This window comes from Elgaria multicarinata, chromosome 1 (genome assembly GCF_023053635.1).
Source record: "Elgaria multicarinata webbii isolate HBS135686 ecotype San Diego chromosome 1, rElgMul1.1.pri, whole genome shotgun sequence".
NCBI classification, from domain to species: Eukaryota; Metazoa; Chordata; class Lepidosauria; order Squamata; family Anguidae; genus Elgaria; species Elgaria multicarinata.
This window is the reverse complement of record NC_086171.1, coordinates 120,187,896-120,204,787: the sequence shown is the minus strand read 5'-3', so window position 1 is coordinate 120,204,787 and position 16,892 is coordinate 120,187,896. Positions and strand designations below refer to the sequence as shown.

At 41.9% G+C, this 16,892-nt stretch overlaps 1 protein-coding gene across 4 annotated transcripts in view; it reads right to left on the bottom strand.

Moving 5' to 3' along the window:
• The window catches only part of COL11A1 (collagen type XI alpha 1 chain), a 301,741-nt gene that overhangs the window by 92,165 nt on the left and 192,684 nt on the right, over positions 1 to 16,892 (bottom strand). For all 4 annotated transcript variants that reach the window (XM_063135577.1, XM_063135570.1, XM_063135593.1 and 1 more), the window contains 5 exons: positions 11,456 to 11,500; positions 11,183 to 11,236; positions 11,044 to 11,088; positions 4,740 to 4,793; positions 1,493 to 1,546 (listed from right to left, as the gene is read on the bottom strand). In XM_063135577.1, the coding sequence (XP_062991647.1) occupies positions 1,493 to 1,546; positions 4,740 to 4,793; positions 11,044 to 11,088; positions 11,183 to 11,236; positions 11,456 to 11,500 (252 nt within the window). The remainder of the gene's footprint in view (positions 1 to 1,492; positions 1,547 to 4,739; positions 4,794 to 11,043; positions 11,089 to 11,182; positions 11,237 to 11,455; positions 11,501 to 16,892) is intronic.

Here is a 16,892-nt window from a genome sequence, read left to right as displayed (position 1 = left end):
AAGGGTTATCCTAGGAAAATGGAGGGATCATCCCTGCCTGCTCCCGGGATCCCCTGTGTGGCATTTGGATGCACAGGAATGATCCCTGGACGATCCCAGGATATAGAGCTGGTGTAGACATAGGGCTAAATTTAGCTAGTTTTCAAGATCAATTTGGTCATTTTGGCCTTTCATAATGTTAGGAATGGGAGAATTAGGGATGGTCAGGCTTCGTGAAATTTTCCAAACTTTACCTCCAAGCTCAGTGTGGCTTTCTCCCATCCTCATTTGTGACTTTTTGTTTGCTTGTTTGTTTCAAATGGGAAAGGTGTGCATTTTTCAAAAGTGTGCACTTTCCCCAGTTGACTAAAGTGTGAAAAATATTTATAAATGAGCAACTTTAAAATACCCAACTTTTAAAAGCACTTTTTAAGAGCTGTACATTTTTTTAAAGGTGTGCATATTGTTGACGTGAATGTAAGTTTTGGAATCTGTGAACATTTTCAGAGAACATGTGCTCCTGTTCACATTTGGGCTTGAGAACAGACATTTTGAAATGATTTGTGAATAGAAACAAAATTCTTGAAGTCGTGTGCTACCGAAAATCAGCAGGAAATCAGCTTTTGGGGTGTGGGTGTTTTTTGCTGCCAATGCTAAATTTGACTATGCAGCAATAGAAGGAGCACAACCAGCGGAGGAGTCCAGGGGGAGCAAAAATGGCTCTTGGGCCTCTCCAAAGTTGCACACCCCTGCTCTATTCTTCACAGAATGAGATCACAGTTTTCCATCGGGTCTACCAAGTTCTGTTATTCATTTGGGAGGCTTCACATAGGCAGTAGGCCTTGTTGCGGAGGCATACAGGCATCCTGAGCTGAGGGGCATGTCCATAGGGTGGCCATATGAAAAGGAGGACAAGGCTCCTGTATCTTTAACAGTTGCATAGAAAAGGAAATTTCGGCAGGTGTCATTTGTATGCGTGCAGCACCTGGTGAATTTCCCTCTTCATCACAACAGTTAAAGCTGCAGGAGCTATACTAGAGTGACCAGATATAAAAGAGGTCAGGGCTCCTGCACCTTTAACTATTGGGATGAAGAGGGAATTCCTGCAGGTGCTGCATGCCTCCAAATGACACCTGCTAAAATTCCCTTTTCAATACAGCTGTTAAAGATACAGGAGCCATATCCTCCTTTTCATATGGTCACCCTACATGTGCAGCTATGGCATACTGCAATGTTGAAACTTGCAGTACACATTCCAGAATGGGGAAAGTGGTTCACTAAACCTACCATGGGGCATTCTGGGTCCAACAAACCTTATCGGTAGCAGAACCCTGTGCTCCTGTCCATCTTTAAGCACAGCATTACACAGCATAACACAGTTCTAACGACCTTTTCACAGTTTATTGAGCAGCAATCAAATACACTTCCTTTCATTGATACTAAATGGATAGCATTTCTCATCCCCAATATCATAGTGTACTCAAAAGACTGCCACATCAAACAACACACTTACTGTTTCACCCCGCTGTCCTGGGTGTCCAGGCAAACCATCCTTCCCAGGTGGTCCCTGCAATGGGAAATATAAACAATCAAACACGGGTTCTGTCTAGTTTCACCATCTTAGTGACATCCCCTGTGTATTGAGCTGGCTTTCAAACATACTACTGTGATAATGACTGTGTGGCCATCCTCTGTTCGACTGATTGCTTGCTAATGGTCAGGCTGATCAGTTGACATACCCTGCATGGGTGTTAAGGACTGTAAATCTTTGGAAGGAAACATTCTTCAGCTAGTGGGAGAAACATAGAAATGGTGTCATTGAAGGTTGGACTGGAAGACAGCATCGGTCAGAGAGCTGGGGGTGGTTTGGAGCTGGATTTGAACTGGAATGGAAGCAACTGGGGGAGGGGGCCTGCAGGGGTCTGAGTAATTGCTCACAGGGAATCTAAGGCTGGTTCAGTGGTTTTACTGTCCACTAAAGGAGCCTATAGCTTCCAGTATGCCCTCCTTTGATATTTGTAAATAAAACAAATAGCAGGAAGATACCATAAATCCTCAAGGCTCTCTCAACCAAGGAAAGCTAAACTCTTGTCATTTGGAAGAACTTAATAGTTTGGTCTCAATGTAGCATTTTATTCTCTCTCTCTCTCTCTCTCTCTCATTAATTTATACACCAAGCAAGATTTTTTTCAGACAAAATCCAAATTCATAAGAAGGCTGGTACCTTTTGTTACTGTCCTTCAATTAACCTCAAGATTGATAGAAACTACTTTTAAAATAATAATAATAATAATAATAATAATAATAATAATAATGTGATGGGAATTAACATGATATCCAAAGCTGTATTTTCAAAAGCAACCAAAGGCATGCAAATATATCTACATGAACTGTAGCACCACATTCTTTGGCACAAGGGAGAACTGCGGGGGGAGGGAGAAATTTGAGTGGCAGGTAGTAATTTGTGCTCATCCCTATTTTTTTCCTTTTTCTCTTGGTGAGAGCCACTTCTGCCAGTCCTTCCTGATGCTATCCCCACCTTCCCACGGGCTTCAAAATGTGTGTCTGCAAGGGCAAATATATATATATATATATATATATATATATATATATATATATATATGAATTTTTGTTCTTTGATGCACTAATGGTCATACAGATTCCCCAGAGTGGAATCTAGTAAGAGTGAAGTTGAGAAATTCTGTCAGCCAAGGATAATAAAAGCAAGGGAGATGCTGGATCAATATGATTCTAGGCTGGCTATAGACTCCTTCTACACGCCTGTGCAAAACTTATCTACAAGTGGAAGTAAAAAAAAAAGGGGGTGTTCTTTCTCGCTGAAGGTTGTATTAGGGAGAAAGAAACAATGGGACAGATCAATTCCACTAAGGGAAATGGGAACCTAAAAGTTTTGAAAGCCTATACATTATTCCAGGTCAGTGAACGCTTCAGTTCCATTTATGAATACAGCATTTTAAAGTCAATAACCCAGCCAGTGTGTGTAGCACACTCATCTTGGTGATAGCCTGCCAATAGAAGATGTATCCTTCCCCTATTACTTTCAGCATTTTTCCGCTGGCATGACATAACGGAGATGGAGAGCGACCTCTAGTGGCCCCTCATCACCCCTACAGAGGCAGATATTCCACACGCATCTGTGCACCTTTCAGGTTGCTTGCACGATAGATAGCTCCCAATAACCTTCCTTACCCTATTAATAACTTCATTTAGACTCTAAAGTTGAGAGCAGGCACAAAACTGTGCACGTGGCAAAAGTTATAGGTGGCACTGAAATGCCAAAGAGGATTTCCGCTACAGAACCAAGAGCAGCAAAATGAGGAGCAGTGATACAGCGCACTTTTTAGACACTCCAGGTGTACAGAAACCACAGTGCTCACTGTTCTGTTTAGCTTATACACTTCTGGTTTTTATCTGCATGCTTTTGTGGCTGGTTTCCAGCCAGATTTCCCAGTGAACACATTTTTATGTGAATTATGCTGGAGAAGCAGCCTGATTACTCACTAAACAGGGAACTGCCCTGAGCTAATTTCATGACGTTTGAATTCATTTCTCCATTCACTATGAGAGACACTAAGCACATACTCGGTTGGCTCCGGGCTGTCACTCCACAGTTTTAGCTACTTAAATGCACTAGAAAAATCAGCTCATGTGTGCTGCCGTTTCACTGATAGTGGAGCTTGGAGGTGCCAATTCTCATGTATGTTGCTTCTGCATGAGTGCCAACATGAAACCAGATGGCCCCTGCACCTGCCTGAGGTGTTCATGTCGGGTTTGGGGTTCTTCTGAACTGGCCTCTATCTTTCTCATGGAGCAAGTGCAATACGGGCGACAAATTGTGGAGAGCATGTTCCATTCAACTGAATGGGAGCTACTTTTGTGAAAACATTCACAGGTGAGTTATGTATACAGCCAGATGAGAGTGTATGTGCAAACTGCCAAAGGGCCCATTCAGAAGACACCTTAAACCATTACTTTAACCATGGTGGTTAAGCCAGAAAGCCAGGCCGTGTTCAGAAGACACCTTAAACCATAGCTTTAACCATGGTGAATAAAGCAAAAAAGCCTTATTCACCATGGTTAAAGCTATGGTTTAAGGTGTCTTCTGAATATGGCCTGGCTTTCTGGCTTAACCACCATGGTTAAAGCCATGGTTTAAGGTGTCTTCTGAACAGGGTCAAAGTGGAAAAGGGAATTGGAGTAAGGAATCCTATCTGCTTCTTATTGCTACTGTTCACAAACACTTTAGACTGGAGGTAAGCAGAAGACAGAATGGGATCTACTACTAGATTTTGGGGTAATTTGCAGTGAATTTCAGCATGGATTTGCAGTGGCTGATCAGCAAGGATTTCTAATTAATTAACAATAAGGACAACATATGAGCTTTTTCTTTTCTTTTCTTCTTTTTTCTAAATCAGGTTGCTGAAATGAAGAAAGCTTCAGGGAAAACCAGGAGTGGATTCTTGTGTGCATGGATTCAGAGCTCACTTCTGCAAGTGGAAACGTATTCCTGGGCTGCTTAAGCCGTTATTTTCTACTTGGCTCCTTGGGATTCTAGTGGACGTTGGGGTTCTAGCATAAAACAAAATAGACCTCACAACTCTTCTCATACAGATTATCCTTTTTAAACTCAGTATAAGTCTCTTTGTACATTGATAAACAGTACTTAATATTATTTCAGTCAAGTTCTATATCATTTTGTTTTTGCTTAATCATGACATTTATTTTAACAAGATACTCACAGGTGGTCCCTTTGGTCCAGGGAATCCAACAGGCCCCTGGGGCCCTTGCGGTCCCTAATATCAAAGAAAAATAAAACGCATTATATTGGTGCTGTTCATAGCCACAGCGCCACTAGTGGCATAGAGAACATTCCAAATGTTTACAGAAAGCCTTGGGATGCAACAAAACAGTACAAAAAAATAAACTAATGGTTGCCCACTTATTGTGCTAGCCTTGCTGCTGGGAAGTGGAGTGTCCTCACTGAAAAATATTGTGTTGGCAAGCATATTCCAATGAACACATAAACACACGGGCAAAATACAGTGCAAGACTTGTCTAACTCAGTTTGGCATGGGATGAATAGCTTTGGTACAATGTCACCTGTCAAAATTATGTAAGCAATTCCAGTTTTAAAAACAACAACTGGTAAAAACATAATAAGGGGCACAATATCAGCCTTAGGGCACAAACCTATGTATTCCTACTTAGAAGTAAGTTCCATTGAGTTGAACAGGACTTACCACCAGATAACTGAGAATAGGACTGCAGCATTAGGCGTTTTGACATTTCTGCACTCGAAGCAAAAAAGAAGATGCCAAATGGCACCCTCCCCTGCTACTTTTGTTTCAAGTCATATGTAGTGCTGAAGGTAGGAACTTGCAACCTCTCCTTGACTCTCCCACCCGGAGCAATGACTTCACTTTGCATCCTGGTAAGGCCACTGAGACCACAACCTTTCCTGCTACTATGACATCCAATGGAGGCGCTCTGCCTTCATCACTGGTTCTGTTCGGTTCATGGGCATGACAGCATGCACAATAGGACTTTCGCATTCCTAAGCATAACCCAGGCATTCCTTGTTTCCAGATTGAGACAGGTCAGTTGCTTCTGTGAGCTCTGCTCACCTGCCCTGTTCCAGAAATGGGTGTTTCTGCTCATCTTGGGTTTTATTTATTTATTTATTACCTCTATATCTCACCTTTTTCCTCTTTAGGAATCCAAGGTGGTATACATAATCCCCCTCTCCATTTTATCCTCACAACAACAATCCTGTGAAGTAGGTTGGGCTGAGAGTCTGTGACTGGCCCAAAGTCACCCAGTGAGCTTCCATGGCAGAGTGGAGACAAGAACCCAGATCGCCCGACTCCCAGTCCAACACTATAGCCACTACACCACACTGAAAGTCCCATTATGAAAGTAGCCTCTATCACAAATGAATGGACACAATCAGATACTAGTCCATGGTAAGGCTCAGCCTTTCTCAGAGTTCTTTTAAGTCCCCCCACTACAGTCTGGGCTTAAAAATAAAATGCATGCCAAGAACCAAATTGCATGTGTCTCTTGCAGCTGGGGAAATGAATTAGGTGTGTGCAGGAAATAATTCTGCATGCAGGAAGAGAGGGAAAAAAGACAAAAAGAAACCTGGATTCTGTTAAAATGTGATTATCATTCATATATGGTTCATGTTCAGCCAGGTGGTTGCTCAGCAGAGGTTTTATAGTGCGATCTACAATTCGTAGACTGAACTGACAGCATTACAGCTGAAAACAAATTAAGGTGCAGAAAACTGCTTACAAAGCAAAAATGCTTGCCTGAAGTTAGAATCACCTTAAAGGCAAAAATGTCTATTTTTTTAATGGTTCATTGACTACTCAGAATATATGACAGAGTTTGCCCCCTATTTTGAAAGAAGACCAGTAAATTTCACATACAATAAGGGTTTCCTATTTGCATATTTCCCTTTTCCATTTTGGATCATCAAAGCATGACACATTTTAATGAATGAAAAATAAAATCCCTCACAATATGGGTTTACTGATTTTAAGTCACTGGTATTGATGGGTTGGTCATATTCATTTGTTCATTACATTTATACCCCTCCTTTCTCTGTGCTACTTCCAGTATCAGAGGCAGTAAGCCTATATGCATCAGTTGCTGGGGAACATGGGTGGCAGAGTGCTGCTGCACCTGTGTCCTGCTTGTGGGCTCCTGGTCAACAGCTGGTTGGCCACTGTGGGAACAGAATGCTGGAATAGATGGACCCTTGGTGTGATCCAGCAGGGCTCCCCCTTCCAAGAAACTTAAAGCTCTTTACATAGTTCCCCTGCCCCCATTTTATCATCACAGCAAACTTAACAAGTAGGTTAGGTTAAGGGTCAGTGACTGGCCCAAAGTCAACCAGTGAGTTCCAAAGCTGAGTGAGACTTGAACCCAGGTCACCCCAGTCCAAAACCCTAACCAGCACACCATGCTCTCTCTATTAAAAAAATGCTCCGGGGTACCAGTATCTTATTATAGGATATTTTTGGGTTATTTTTTTTGTGCATTTTTCCCACATCTGCCCTGCTTTCTTCATTTAAGAATTGTTAATTGGAAAGGGGAGGAGGAATCATTCAATAAACGATTGATTTAAAATGTCCTTTAAAAATGGGTTCTTTTGTTTTGTTTTGTTGTTTTGACTCATTCAGTATGTAGATATTCATCGCTAAGAGGTTCAAAAGGCTCACTTTCAAATCAAAGATTTTCTAAGCCCCGATTGCCTTTTTTTAGCTCTCCGCTTTCCCTTTCTTCTTTCTCCTCCTTTGGTTTCTTTGCTCTAGCAAAGACAGAGTTTATATTCTTGGTGAATACAAACATGTTTGACTTCTGGATTTCAACTGAGAGGCATAATGAGCATTTTTTTAAAAAAAAGTTCATTTGCCCTGTATTAGAAAGGAAAATTTTGTGGTGTGTAGGTTTGATACTCTTGAAATAAAACTACCGTGGAAGCTGGGAATGGAACTTTTTCTAAAGCACATAAAAAACAAAAAACCGTGCTGGACCATAAGAAAAAAGAAATTAAAAATCCACAGTTGGCAATGGCTTTATTAGGAACAACCAAAATTCTACAAAGATGTGCAAGCTTTCAAGAACTTCTCATCAGGGGAAAAAGAAAGCAGGAGATATGTGGAAGAAACAAAGGGCATGTCAACACCAGGCCTATATCCCGGGATCGTCCCGGTATCATCCCTGTGCATTCAAATGACACACAGGGGATCCAGGGAGCAGACAGGGATGGTCCCTCCATTTGCCTGGGATAATCCTTAGGTATAGAAAGGGCCAAAGTCCAAAGAAGTGACCAAGTGTTATGGCCACAAGGTCTGGAGTTTAGATAGACCCAGGGCCTTGCTAGACCTACCTTTAAATCTGGTTGGGAGGAGGGGCCAGCCCACGCTAAAAGTAGCATGGGCCAACCCCCCTGTCTACATGTGAGACGCAACGAGCTGCAGGAAGGACCCGTTGCGTCCGCCTTTTTTTTTACTTTAAAAGGGCCATGTGCGCAGGAGTGCACTAACGATAAAGGTAGGCTTTTTTTAAAAAAAGGGTTCCCTGCTCCCCCCTGCCCCCCGATTTCCCCACCCTGGCTGCGATCCCCCCCACGATCTCCGATCCCCCCATCCCCCCCTGGCTCCATTTCCACCCCATCTTCCCACCCTGCCCTGATGGACGCAGCGCTCCCGTGGAGCGCTGTGCACCGTCCGCCGCTTTTCCCGACTACTCGCGAGTAAATGTGGTAGCCGGGGAAAGCAGCGGAATGGCCTACATGCCCACAGTCTTGGGCCCAAGACCGCGGGAAATACCAGGCCACAAACGGTGCCGGTTATCCCGGGCCAAGGGAGAGTTAACCCTGCCTGGGCCCAGGATCCCTTGTGTGTCATATGGACGCACAGGGGCTGGGCTGGGGCTCACACCGGGCTACCCCATTGTCTAGCAAGGCCCCCAGTCTCAATGGGTTTATCTCCATTTCAGAAAACACAAAGGCCAGCTGTAACTCTGATCTGCCTCTTGCCTTTGGCAAAACACATAGATTCCTGAGTCAACATAGAGGAGAATTGGAGAGAAACATGGCAGACTTTATATTAGCCATGCCTATTGCGCCACCGAAAATTACTCTCTGGCTTTGCTAATTTATTTATTTTAAATATTTATATCCCACCCTATATCACTAAGATCTCAGGGCGGTGTACAGATAAAAACATACGGTATAAAACAATAAATATACACAGTTAAAAACAAAGAGGCCTGCCATCTTTCTCTGCGCTGCTTAAAAGCTGTTGTAATGGGGCTTGCTTCAGAGCAGACAAGCACAGACATGAGCTCTGCTTTGTATGGTTGGAGACAAGCACAGACATGAGCTCGGCTTTGTATGGTTGGAGAGAAAATATCTAAACGGCTAAGAATTACAATTGTGTGCATGTGTATATGTGTGCATCTGCACATGTGTGCCCCCGTCCCCCAAAATACCATGGATGCGGTCTTCAGAGCCAAAAAGATTGTGCAGCCTTGTTCTAATGCATTTCTCTATGCACATTTAAGACTTTGTAGACTGTAGCATTAACATTTCTGTTGTGAAACCGTCTTTTATCAGGGCTCTTTTAGCATATTAATGCAAAACCCATCCATGTTTCATTACAGGACTGAGGAGATATTTATGGAAAAGCTTATAGCGTTTTGCTAGAACGCAAGTGGAATGCAGTACATTGAATACAGAATGGAAGCATCTCCTGTGATTGGGTCATTGTCAGCTTCTGGAGATGCTGAGCCTATTGCCAGCCAGAGCCAGGATTAAATCGACAGGAGGCAAAACAGGTAATTTCAACAAATCTCAAGAAGAGTCATGCTTGATCAGACTAAGGATCCACCTAGTCCAGCATTCTGTTCCCACAGTGGCCAACCAAGTGCCTATAAGAAACCCTCAGTAGGATAAGAGTGAAATAGTACCCTAATGGTTGTATTCCCCAGCAACTATTGTACAGGCATACTGCCTCTGATACTAGATATAGCACATAGGTAGACATCAGGACTAGTAGCCATTGATAGCCTTCAAGAATTTGTCCAATCTCTTTTTAAAGCCATCCAAATTGGTGACGATCACTACATCTTGTGGAAGTGTATTCCATAGTTTAACTGTGCAGTGTGTGAAGAAGTCCTTCTTTTTATCTGTCCTAAAGCTCCCACCAATCAGCTTCATGGGATGACCCCACTAGATTCTAGTATGTTGAGAGGGGGAGAAAAATGTCTCCCTATCCACTCTCTCTACATCATGCATACTCATTCTCGGCTCGCGGTGGTCTATCTTTTTGGCAAGCGGGCAGACATCCAGTCAAAAGTATGAGAAAGTGTGCATGTACATATGTAGCCTCAGTAGCTTGGGGCAGTTTTATCTCTTATCAACTGAGCCAGAGAGAAGGCAGGAGGACAATGTAGGAGAGGTGGGAATGGGTGTAGCAGACCTTGCTTGATGCCATAGCCATGACTTTGGGTGGTCCTGCTCCTGTCTGTTTATGAATTGCCCAAAAGTGGAAAGATGGATATTTACTACTTCTGAATAATATATTTGGGTGTTTTAATCAGTTTCATTTCTTTGATTAAGCCCCTCTTAAACGTTTAAACTTACTAAACACTATTTTGTCATCCATTCCATTAAGTTATTTTTATTTCTTTCCACTTGCAATTTAACACATCAAAAAAACTCGGGACAGGTGACAATACACCAAATTAGGCTTGTCATAGTTGATCCATAGTATGTTTTTTTATTATTATTCATTGATAACTGGGAAGAAGCCCTCCTGGACACAACAGGTTTTATTTCTTAGTTAATATGCATTGGGTTGCACTGCTTATCTATATAAATTTGCATGTGAGACAAAATAATAGTTCTAAAGAAAAAATGTCTTCTTTTTTGGTGGTGCATTTTATATATCTTAATATCCACTCTCAAACACAGATTTCTAGTTTGCAGCAAAACACCCTCAATTTTTGAATAGCGTCTGCATTTCCACAATTACAATTCCCAAAGAACAGGGGTAGGCAATACATATTCTGTGGGTCATGTGCAGCCTTCCCCTTTTTCCTTTTGCAGCCTCTGGTGTGCCTCAAACCTTTTTTAAAAAAACGCATGAAAAAATGGCATCCACAGCTTGGAAGCAATCTAAATCTGGCCCTTTGGCTACTCTGTAGGTACTACAGAGCACCAAAGGAGATACATTTAGATTGGAAACAAGTTAAATTCAACCCTTGTAGCATTCTGTACCACTACAGAACAATTTTACACTGAATTCCAAAGGCAAATCAGTGGTACTGCCCTTTTAATTTTTTGGGGGGGATGGCACCCTGAAGACTGTGCAGCATCCTATGGTGTACAGCCTAGCAGAGGGAGATCCAGGGGGAAAAAATGATTCCCGGACTTCCTGGGGTTGTGCACAACTGCCATACAAGACTATATAATGAATATACTGACTGGGACCAACAGATAAAATGAAATATAAATTGCTCCTTGCATACCCTTTCACCTGGTGGGCCAGGCGGTCCATCATTCCCAGAAGTGCCCTGGAAAAGAACAATTTATTCAAAGATGAAATGTATGTTTGCATTAAAAGGAAGAGCTGGCACAGAAATTGTTGGCTGGGTTCTGTCAAATTACCTTTGGGCCAGGTTTTCCAGTTGGGCCTCTCGGGCCTCTTGACCCACGTGGGCCCTATAGAGTGATGAAAAAGATATGCAATTGGTTATTTTTATTGTGCTTTATAGCACAGAAAAATCTAAAGACAACTTTCCAGGTATTTAACAGACAACAATTAATATGGAAATGCATGCAATAGTATTAAAGCAGTGGCCAGGAAAAAATTAAGTCACCTTGAGTACCATTTTTGGGTAGATATATAGGATACTAAATAAATAAATAAATAGTACATACTGTTGGTCCTCGTTGTCCCCTGGGGCCTGGTTTGCCATGCAAGCCCTGCCAAAGAAAGTTCATACAAATTAATGTCAGCAGGAGGTGGCTCCTCACCTCCTTTTTTCTTTTTTGCTTAAGACAGAGGTTTTACTACTTCAGAAGAACAGAGTGAAGCTCTATGAGGATCAAGGGCTACCTGGCGTACCTGTTTTGCATTTAAGTTTAAATAACGAGCTCCTTCAAATATTCATCTCCTTTATTGAAAGGCAGAAATACAAGATATATGATAAATATCAGAATTTTCAAACCACATTTTTTTCTCATAACACTGATGTGGGAATAAGGAGCACTTGCAGAAGGTATCTGGGAGTTAGGAGAGGTGCTTAAGCCTTCCTCTATGCATCTCTCCACCATGGTTGAGTCCCATAAACCCCTTTTTCATTCAGCCAGTTCAGTAAGAACCCAAAATAAGTTCAACTGGTGAGTGAGAGGCCTTCAAGGGGAAGTAGCAAGAGAGAAATGTCTAGTGAAGTGGGCTAAGAATACCCCCTCTGGTAAATGCCCTATTCCTGTGTTAACTGGCAAATGCTTGTTTACACGTTCCACCCTAAATCAAAAGCTTCCTTTTTAGATTTAGTCATATCAATCACCCATTCCCTCATTATGAGGGGCTTCCGGTCTTTCACTCCCTTTTAATTGATGTTTTGTAGTCCAAATAGGCACATACATGCAAAACATAAGGACCATTATTGTGTTCCCCTCACCTAAAGAGATGCCCTTGCACTTGGGATTCCATCACACCACCAGGCACACATTGCAGCCAGACTGATTACTTCAAGGCAAGGCCCTGCCATACCTCCAAGAACGAGAATAACTAGCAGGTTGTTCTTCCTCAGGGCCCCAGTGCACAGGCTAAATCTGGGGAGAGCAGTGCATGTAGCCCTGTGAGAAAAGCTGCTGGGCGTTTCTAGGGCATGCCTAGAAGGACCTCAACTGGGAGTTTACAGCCTAGCCAAGACGACGTGTGCCAGGCAGTATGGTGACCCAGAAGGAGAGAAAAGGATTGTGTTGGTTTCTAAACAATAATGCCACATAGGCATCACCTATGTGGTATGTGCACTTTCATAGTTTGATGTTATTTCATTTATTTTGTTACTGTATTTCTGCACACAAATATAGTAACAAAATTAAGGCAATAATATCAAACTATGAAAATGAGAGAGAGAGAGAGAGAGAGAGAGAGAGAGAGAGAGAGAGAGAGAGAGAGAGAATGCACCTACTTGTGTGTGTATGTGGAGAGAGAGAGAGAGAGGGAGAGAGAGAGAGAGAGAGCACTCAATCTCCCTCCTGAGCTTTATAAAGTTCTGCCTTCTCATACATTATTCTGAGGTGTTGGGGTTGTCCCTTCAAAAGAGCCTCCTTCTTAAGGGTTTTTAAACCTGGGAAGCATAGTCTGATACAATCACCTGAATCTAAACTAAAATTCATTATCATTGAAATTTAACCATTACCACCTGCCCCCAATTTGAAACTAGCAATATCACGAACCGCTTCACAATTGTTTTCTCCATGGTGTACTTTTGGTAACAAATGTGAGTTTTGTTACAGAAATATGGCTATTGCCATATACATGCTTGCTCACGACAAAGGCAGAAATTCAATCTTCAGACCCCTGCAGAACACTTCAGGCACAATCCAGTGGGAGACTCTCCTGCAGAAGCACCACTGAAATGGATGGGAGGTGTGCAAGAACATCATATTGTCATCCCAATGAGGCTTCCACAGAAGACCATCCACATGGACTGTGCCTGATGGGTATTGACTGAACACTCCTTAAAAGTAGGGATGGATGAATCCGTATATTTTTCGTAATATACATGATATAGGAATCAATTTTCCCCTAAACATATTTTTGTTTACACACATTTTTTGTGCATGCCTTTCCCTACTATGCACAGTGTTCTAAGAATTTTTTGGATTGAAAAACTGCATTACAACATCCGGAAAAGAGAGGATATCAAACTGTGTTTCAGGAAGTGCCAATTAGGCAAGTTTGCATTAAAATGCAAACCGACCAAATTTCCTTCCCCACACTTTCCTACTTAAAAGACCTGCACAGCTTTGCCAATCCCTACCCTAAATTCAACAGGCAGAAGCTTCAAAGCACCTTTGCTCAGCATAATCCATTAATGCTTTTCCCCCCTCAAGAGGCCCTTTTTTAATCAAGACTATGATTGTGAGTCTGTAGAGTAAGCAAGCCAGACTATTTAAGATCAGGCACTCTGCTGGCAGGAGAAAGGGAGGGAGAGAGGAGAAAGGAACTGGTTTGGAATCTAAAGAAATGGATTTGCTGACTGACAACTGCAAGCAAAAAAAAAAAAAAACCCAAAAACCCAGGCCTCGCTTAACCTGAAAGTCCCACAGCCACAGATTCAGCTCGGCTCACAGGATGGAGGTTTTTGTAATCTTGTCAAATATAATGTCACATCTATAATTTTCTCTTAGGGCCAAACTAGATGTGGCCTTAATTGTGTGAATGCAATTAATGTGCCTGGTTCATGTGGTGCAAAGAGCCGCTGTGGGAATACCTGAGCAGTCCTGAGACCACCAGAGGAGGTTGAAGGGGGAGTTTAGCACTTTCTCTCCCTGTCATGGTCCTGGGAAAATCGCCTCTCAGAACCTGCTATTTGCACCTCAAGGGAAATATTCTGTGGGCAGTATCCTATTCAGCACAAGCGCTAGCATGAGTTGCGTTGCACTAAGTAAATGAGCTCTAGCGCAGTGCCAATCCTGTTGGCTGGCATGATGCGTTTCCCTGGAAAATTGATCACTCCAGCCATCACTATTGGCATTGCGCTAGAGGTCACTTAAGCGAGTGCAATGCAATTTGTGTTGTGCTGGTGCCCAAATAGGATACTGCCCTTTGGCCCCCAATGGGAGTTTCCCCTGAAACGCAAAAAGGCACATCAGAGAGAAGATTTTGTCAGCAGGGAGAGGGACAGAGAAAGAGAGAGGCGGGGAGAATTAACTACACTTGACCACCCCCACTCCCACACTTACTATTTGCATTTAAAAATGTGCAAGTTAATTGCATTCATGCAATTAATTCATGTCTAATATGGTTCTTTGTGGCAGCCGTCCATCAATAGGGAACACACATGTTTTACTTGAAATGAGTTTAGGTAAACTTAAAGTGATGAAGTACGGTGTTCGTTTGCTTGCAATTCCTTTTATGGGGCACGTTCAAATGGAATGAGCCAGGGAATCATCAGAGGAAGGGGGTGGGGCTCAGTACAAAAGCTATTCACCTAAAGTGCACAGCCAACCCAGGTGAGCAGTGGGACGACTTCACCTCTGGCTTTCCCTGTGACGTGCCCAAATGCAAAGCAAAACGTCAGCCAAGATCTATTGTGGTCTGATCTATTGTGGCCTTGCAAAAGCCTCCTAAAACCCACTTGTTCAGCCACGGTTTCCCTGGGCTATAATTAAATTAATCGTGCTGCTCTACCTTGCTGTTCCTTGCATTGCTTTTAGGGTAATTTGGAGTGATTTTAACGTTGCGTTTTTAATATTGTATTTTAAATGTGATTTTAACATTGATAGGTAAATCGCTTAGGGATTTTATTATATTTAGTGGTATATAAATATCACAAATAAATAAATAGGATGACCATATGAAAAGAAGGACAAGGCTCTTGTATCTTTAACAGTTGTATTGAAAAGGGAAATTCACCAGGTGTCATTTGGTATGTATGTAGCACCGGGTGAAATTCCCTCTTCATCACAACAGTTACAGCTGCAGAAGCCCTGCCCTCTTGACCATATACAAAAGAGGGTGGGGCTCCTGCAGCTTTAACTGTTGTGATGAAGAGGGAATTTCACCAGGTGCTGCATACATACAAATGACACCTACTGAAATACCCTTTTCAGTACAACTGTTAAAGATACAGGAGCCCTGTCCGTATGGTCACCCTATCTATAAATAAATAAAACCCTGTGTGTGCCATGTTATTTCAGCCTCACCATCATCCTTTCCCTAGGGTAATTTTTTATCCTAGATTATAGCCTGGAGATTCACCCTTTGCCATTAAAACTACTGCTTTTCTACATTTTTAAGAAAGAAATAAGTTGTGGTTTTCCCCATCCTCTCCTCAGGCCTGTCTTCCCTGCTTGTTGTTACTAGCAGAATTGCAGATGTGGTACCGGCCAAGCATTTATGAGATGCTCATTCATACTTCTATCACTTATCACCATAAAACATACTTATATGTCTCTGAAAGGTTCATAGAGTTCCATATGTGCAGAAGATCCCCATTCTCTTGAAGATCAAGGACTCAGTGCAAGCAATTAGGAATTCATCAGACCCTATTACCCACACATCAGTATTTTGCCAATTTATAGTTCAGAATGTGGCAATTAGTACTCATATAGCCAGCAGCTAGATCAGACTATATATCTACAATGTGTATCAGCCAGATTTATGGTTATTTCAATGGAGGCCAAGCACATCCTATTGTGGGCTGGATTGCAACTTACATCTGCATGTTCAAGCATTATGCTTATTCATAAAATGCATTCATTAAGTCGTTCAGAATGGAAATATATTTAACACCCATTTGCTTGTTTTCCTCTTCCCTCTTCATCCCTTTTTCCTTTTGTGGTATGATGTTATTTAAGTTTGCAATATAGATGGGTGAGTATATCGCTCCACTCATTCTTTTGATAGGAATATAACAAAATTTGTACATTTCTTCATAAATAGGAGGGGAAAACTTGACATTTTTTAAAAAAATGAATGTGGGAGAAATGAAACTAACAGATTTATTCAGTCAGCCAAAGGACTTTGGGTGCTTAGCTCTTAAAACACTGGTTTTGAATCCCTGTGTATTCAACTACATTTGTGGTGCTGAATGAATTAGGGTTGCCATCTCTACGTGGCAGCTAAATGGCAGGCAGGTAAACATGGTTGTCTTTATGATGGGAATAGTCAAACAGATTGAATTTGGCCAGTCATGATGGGTGAGAATTTCGTTTGTTCTTGATTTTTTTTTTTTTGATGCAAACCTAAAAAGAAATATGCAACTGTCTTCATGAACAGAAATTAGGGAAAGAACTTGCGATTATTAAAAAATGTGGGATAAAGTGAAATGGTCAGATTCATCCATCCCCAAATTGTAATCCCAGGGGAAGGGAGCATCTGGGGTTTGTTGTTGATTTGTTGTTTTTTGAATTTATATTAGCTCCTCAGGGAAACTTTCAGACCAAAGAGCAGAGGGAAAAAAAACTCTTTAAATAAACAAATGGATGACCCAAATGTCACTTTGGACTCATGGCTGTAATAAAAATTAACATGCCTGCAGCTCATCTTAAACAATTCTTGGAGAGAGAGAAAAACAGGAATGCAACTTTCAGGGATGCAGGAAATAGAATTGCCTCTCATTTGCATTGTATTTAA